The 6,681-nt window shown below is 39.9% G+C and overlaps 1 protein-coding gene across 1 annotated transcript; it reads left to right on the top strand.

Annotated features, from left to right (window-relative positions):
- Positions 1–708: 708 nt before the first annotated feature.
- Positions 709–2,289, top strand: LOC116121211 (chalcone synthase-like). Its single transcript, XM_031407151.1, has 2 exons — positions 709–928; positions 1,151–2,289. The coding sequence occupies exons 1-2, from the start codon at positions 751–753 to the stop codon at positions 2,143–2,145; spliced, it is 1,173 nt and encodes a 390-aa protein (XP_031263011.1). The 5' UTR covers positions 709–750; the 3' UTR covers positions 2,146–2,289.
- Positions 2,290–6,681: the final 4,392 nt, after the last annotated feature.

Genomic DNA, 6,681 nt, shown 5'->3' on the forward strand with positions numbered 1-6,681 from the left:
ACCGTCGTTAGTCATTCCTAGAGTTTGAGCATCTGGAGCTCCCTCTCCTATATGTCTCCTTTAAATATACAATTTTATCTCATCTAGCATTTTCAGGGAACTCAATTCCTTCAATAATAAGGCCGCTTAGAGCTAAATCGATCACAATAAAAAAAGACTACAAATCAACTTTCAATCGTCACCATTTTTATTTAAAAATTCACCCATCTCAATCTCCATCTAGATCTAGTCTCTATTTTGAGCTAGCTGACAAATTCATGTCAATACCTTAGATTGTCATACAAAAGAAAAAAAAAATAAAAAAAGGCATATAAATTTCATAGTTATAAATTAAATAACTAGAAATGGAATAGAATGAATTCAAATTGTTACTATTATTATTTCTTGGTCAAATGATGAAACTAAGAGTGTAGATCTCTTTGTTCGTGTACTAAAATAAGAAACCTTAAAGATGAATTATTCAAAAAAATATTCTGTCATCTGTGCATGCCAGAATCTTTGACGTGAACTAGAATAACCTAGCTAACAGTCTCTTCAAATTTTGTTGTACACGTTAACGCATATTTTCTATTTGGGTACAGATCATCCATGATGATTTCCAATACCATTATTAAGTAACATCATGATACATGAACAATATTTTAATACTTAATCAGTATTTATAAATAAATGGATCCCCGATCACAAAGACACAACACACTAGCCAAGACTCAGAGAAATAGAAGTTGCATTATATTCATTGGAGCAAAAATGGTTAATGTGGATGAACTTCGAAATGCTCAACGTGCTGATGGCACTGCCACAATCATGGCAATTGCAACAGCAAATCCTCCAAATGTCTATGATCAAAGCACATATCCAGACGCTTACTTTCGTATGACCAATGCCGAGCACTTGACCCATCTCAAAAACAAAATGCAGCTCATATGTAAGATATTGCTACTCTTTTCTAACTTTGTTTTTTAGATTATCATGCTTTTAATATTTTCTAAGTCTTAATTGTGTTTGAGATATTGAGCAGTATTTTAGGATTGAACGATTTTTAGGATTCAGTTTGCTATCATCTATGAAATCGTTTGCTTTTGATATTTCTTTCCGCTGTGAATGTCATTAAGTTGTGACTAAAAAGATACAAATTTAATGATTTCAGGTGATAGAACCACGATTAAAAAGCGATACACTTACTCAACTGAAGATGTTATAAAAGAAAATCCCAACATTAATTCATACAAGGCACCTTCACTGGATACTAGGCAAGATATGGCAGCAACATTGATACCAGAGTTAGGCAAGGAAGCTGCAACCAAGGCCATTGAGGAATGGGGCCAATCCAAGTCAAAACTCACTCACTTAATTTGTTGTAGCACTATGGGACCATTCATTCCTGGGTATGACTTCCAAATTGTCCAGCTCTTGGGCCTTGATCTATCTATTAAGCGAGTCATGTTGTACCAACAAGGTTGTCATGGAGGTGGCACCATACTTCGCATTGCTAAAGACCTAGCTGAGAACAATAAAGGTGCTCGTGTCCTCATTGTATGCACTGAAATAACTCTCGTTGGTTTCCATTGCCCTACTGAAACCAATGTCGATGTTCTTGTGAGTCATTCTTTATTTGGGGATGGCTCTGCAGCTCTCATAGTTGGTGCAAATCCGATTCCTGGTGTTGAAAAGCCCATCTTTGAACTCATCTCTGCAATCCCAACAATAGTACCTGATAGCGCTGGGGCTATTTGTGCGAGTATTCGTGAGCATGGGCTTACGTTTCATATTGGGAAGGAAGTTCCTAGCCTTATTTCAAACCACATTGAGAAGCAATTGTTTGAGGTATTCCAACCTTTAGGTATCACAGATTGGAACTCAATCTTTTGGGCTGTACATCCTGGTGGGCCTGCGATTTTGAACCAAGTGGATGCCAAGTTGGGTCTTAAACCTGAAAAGTTAGGTGCAACTAGACACGTGCTTGCTGAGTATGGTAATATGTCAAGCGTAACTGTGTTGTTTGTTTTGGATGAGATACGGAAGAAGTCAACTGAAGATGGGTTGAAGACCACAGGAGAAGGGTTGGAATGGGGAGTGCTTTTCGGGTTTGGTCCTGGGCTTACTATTGAGACATTGGTCCTCCGCAGCGTTAACATTGCTTAGGGGATCCTTTTATTAATTTACTTTGCTTTCTTTTCGGTTTTTCTTATTTCTGTATGGTTATTCACAATAAAAGCATGCAAAATATGTCTAAAAGAATTATGATTTTAAAAATTGTAAATCATATTCTTTATCATAAATAAAATTTCGAAGATAGTTTTTGTAATGCATTAATTTTCTTTTTCCTAGAGCTTGAAAATTTGAACATAATAAAGTATGATTATAAGTTAACAAGTGTACGTGGTTATAATAAAATGCTAAGAATCATTATCATTGAAATTTTATATATTTCAGTCATAACGTGTTATTGATTCTTAATTTATTAATTTATTTACTTGACGAACTGGTTAAAAACAATTCCTTCACTTATTAACTTCTCAATTCCTTCACTTATTTCAGTAATATCAGAGTGAAGATTTTTCTCTTTACAAAGAAACAAATTGCATCAACCACTAGTTACATCACATGTTAATAATTAACTATTGACCCACGAATTATGGTTGAAGGCAACATGCTTCATCCGAAATATAGGGCACTAGTTACAGTACATGTTAGTAACTTACTGTTGAAAATCAGTCAAAAGTTTCTCTCCAAATTATCCATAAGCAAATTTTTTTAATATTTTTTTTCAAAGTTAACAATGAAAAAATCATTTAATTATCGAAAAAGGAGATTAATAAATTCACTAATGCTCCATGCATTGAATATTGCCTCTTTTTTTTTTTTTCTTTTTTTTTGACTTTTTATGATATGCTTTACATTTTTTTAATTGTCATGCATCACTTAAAACATACACAAATACTTTTTCATTGTCAACTACTAGAACTAAAACGGTCAAAGTTTATTTGTTTATAATTTTGACCTCCTTATATTAATATTGTACGAGAATCCATATAATATTTATTAGTAGTAAAATTTGTAACAAGTTAAAGCTCTCTAGCTCTACCATGAGACGCCTTAGTAGGACAAATCAAGTTAAAGCTTTCCAACTATACCGCTAGACAACCTGTAAAATTTTTTTGATAACGATTCTTAGTGTGCGTTTGGTTGGGTGTAATCCTCCATTACTCAAATAATGTTATTTTATATTATTAACATTATCATGTTTGGTTGTCAAGTAATAAAAAATTCTCGTAATCCTCTAATACCAATAGTAATTACTGTAAGTTATATAAGTGATAATCTAAATACCACCATTTTTTTAAGTATTCTAAGATTACTTGGTATCTTAATTTTGTTACAATTTTACCCCTAACTAATAAAATTTTTGGACAGTATTTAATGCTCTTGTTCTGCCACCAATTTACAAGAATATTAATGGACTATTTTATCTTTATATACAAGATTTTTAAGACATTGTTACCCTTGTAATCAACAAATTACCCAAGACCATAGCCGGCCTGTTAATGGTCAGATCCCCATGGATCTAGCCAGAAAGAAACAGCCAAATCCATTATGACCAAAAACAACCAGTTCAAAGTGGATCTTAACAGAAACAGTTAGATCCATTATGGTCTGGCCGTTAACGGCCATGGATCTTCTTATAAGATGGGTCATCCCATTAGATGGTCTTTTACACAAAATGACTTTAAGCGTGAGCCCAATTGGAATTGCATTAAGGCAATAGGCCTAAAAGTGTTGATTTCATTATTAGGCCTAATAAGGTTTCAAAAATTTACTACTCTTGAATGTTTTGAGTGAATGTTTTAATTTGTATGTGAATTTCCAATAATTTTGTAACTCTCAAAATTAGTGAATTGGTCATCACGACCTGAGAACATAGGCACACTTGTCGAACCTCATAAAATCATGTATGTGTTCTCTCTAGTTTAAATTATTGCTCAATTAGTTTTATTTTTTTATATCTTTTATTGGTGCTTCCGCTTTAATAGTGTTGATGCGTGCTTTTGACACCAACTAATCGACACGTGTGTAACGTTGATTGGTCAAGAGACACACGTGATTATGGATAAAATATAGAGTAAATGCAACAATGAGAGCTTTTTAAAGTGGTTCGGATGCTAAAGTAGCAAATCCTACGTCCACTGATAGTTGTATTAGAATCGTGGGTCAGGTCGCAACAGCAGACTGACTTACAAATGATTAGGGAAAAGTAAATACGAAGATACAAGAGAGAGAGAAAGCTAGTTCAGAGTGTAAAAAGGCCGAATCCCCTCAATAAAGGGGTTTTTCCTTTTTATAGTGAGATGAGTGCAGATAATCATCATTAAATCTGTGGGTTGGTGTGAATGTCAGGACTAAATCCGGCTTTACGTCACATTGCCCACCTTCCAAGTTGATTTCACGCGATTTGGAGCAGGGAATGGACACGTTGGAGCTCCACGGCGTCTTGCAGGCCTGACGTGCGCTTACCATTCTGACGGGAGTAGGTCACCCCCCATCACGTGATTTCCCACGTCAGCCCTTGATTTCCCAGGCATAACAAAAGTCCCCTAGTTTTTAAGGTTTGAGGATCAAACCTTGGAAACTAAGTCATGCCGCGATTGGAGGCCCTGACCATTCCCACCTGAATGAAAGAAGCTCGGGATAGGACCTTTTACGAACATGACCTCGCGCAAACCTCGTCCGAACGACCTAACAACCATCGCCCAAGCGTCCTGACTTCATCGGGCGTTCCTTACTGTGCCTTAGAGATGGAGATTTAATGAGGTCGTTTCTGCGCTGACAGGCGCTCTGCGCGTGTCAGGCGTCTGCTAGGCACATTAAATGTGTTGTGTGCTGACGCGTTACTGCTTTGGCAGAGCATTAATTGCATGACATGCCCGAAATGAGAACCCTCATCATAGCAATAAATGCGGCGTGGGGTGCATTTAATGCGGAGAGAGAGAGAAACATCGTTTTGATTCCAAGGGGCGGTAAACGTCGATTCGTAGTCCATATAAAAACCCAGATTTTCCAGATGAGGCCACCAGAATCGCATTTGCCTTGAGCGAAAACTCTCTACAAACCGGAAGCCTTTCTTTTCCGATTGACATCTCTCCGATACCTGAAGCAAGAACCGTACACGGTCACGTCCCCCAAAAGGTAAGGGTTTTTTGTTCCCCTTTTTTTTTTTTTTTTTTTTGTGGTACAATGGCGTTGCGTCATCTAATGTTTCATCAGAGGCGCGACGATGGAGTCGGGTTCCTACCGTGAATGGCGGCTCGAATCACTGTTAGGTTTTAGGGAATTTGCTCCAAGCTGCCGTACGGGGTGACATACGATGGCTAAAATGACCTTCTGTCTGTCGGTGTTGCAGACTGCGGAATGGAACCCTCAGCGTCCAGATCCGAAGAAAGACCGGTTCGTCTTCGCGGGATCTTCCCGTGGACGAATCCCTTGAGGTCTTCTCGGTTCTCACCCAAGAAGAATTCAAGAGGATAAAGAGACAATTCGGCGTCTGCGCGGAGGTGTTCCTCGACGCCACCCGGTCATCGCGGCATCCTTCTGATGGCCTGGCTGCGATCTCCGAAGAGATCTTCAAAGGTGGGGGGATGATTCCTCTCCACCCTTTTATTAGGTCGGTCTTGGATCACTTCGGGATCGCACCAATGCAATTAATGCCAAATGCGTATGTCATCGCTGTTGCGATGTACATCGCATGCCGTGAGAGCGGCGTGGGCGAGCTAACAGCGGTGGAGCTCGGCTGTTCATATTACCTCAAAAGGAGTAAGGACAAAGACTCATATTACTTGTCTCAGCGATCTACCATCGCCGAATGGATACATAGCTATCCCAGCAATGTGGGGGCCTACGAGACGAAGTTCTTCTTCTTTTGCTATGACGGCTACTGCCGCTTTTAGAAACCAAGTAGGTCCCTCTTCGCTAGATTCATTAACTGTACGCTCGCTTTTTCTAACGACCTGCATTCTTTTGCAGTTAATAAGATGACCAGCCTGGACCTGCTCACCGAGCCGGACAGGATCGTGTCTTTTGGGGTTCTCCCTGAAGAAAGCCGGGACGCGAGGAAGCTCGTGACGATCGTGAACTTGCAAAAGTACGGTTTTTTCAGCGACCAGGCGTCTTTAGAGTCCCCAGAATGTAAGTTGCACACTGATTCCTTTCTGGTCGTGGAATAATTTTTGCTTAGTTACTAACGCACCTGCATGTAGCGACCATGCCTCCGAAGAGTCCGAGCAGCCCCGGCGAGCACCATTCAACTTCCCTCGATCGAGGAAAGAAAGGGCGACCGAAGCTGCTCGCCCCACAGCGGTACAACCGGTGCGAACTGCCGCGCCTTCCCAGTCCTATCCTGAGCAAGAAACGACCAGGACAGAACGGTCCCTCAGCCACCACCTGCTCGCCCGAGGCGGAAGGCTCCGGCCCAGCGGTCAAAGAAGAGGAAGCAGATTCAGGTCAATGAGTCAGAGACCGAATATGAGGAAGAACCACTAAGGTCGCGGCAGGACATCAGAAGGAGGTAGGGCAAGGAATCTGTGGACGAGACGGTTGTTGTCGACAAGGCAAAAGACACACCAGTGTTGGATTCGTTGGGGAACCTGCCTGAATACCTGCAGCCAATAGTCTACTCTCTACTTG

This window comes from Pistacia vera, unplaced genomic scaffold, assembly GCF_008641045.1.
Source record: "Pistacia vera cultivar Batoury unplaced genomic scaffold, PisVer_v2 Contig970, whole genome shotgun sequence".
NCBI lineage: Eukaryota > Viridiplantae > Streptophyta > Magnoliopsida > Sapindales > Anacardiaceae > Pistacia > Pistacia vera.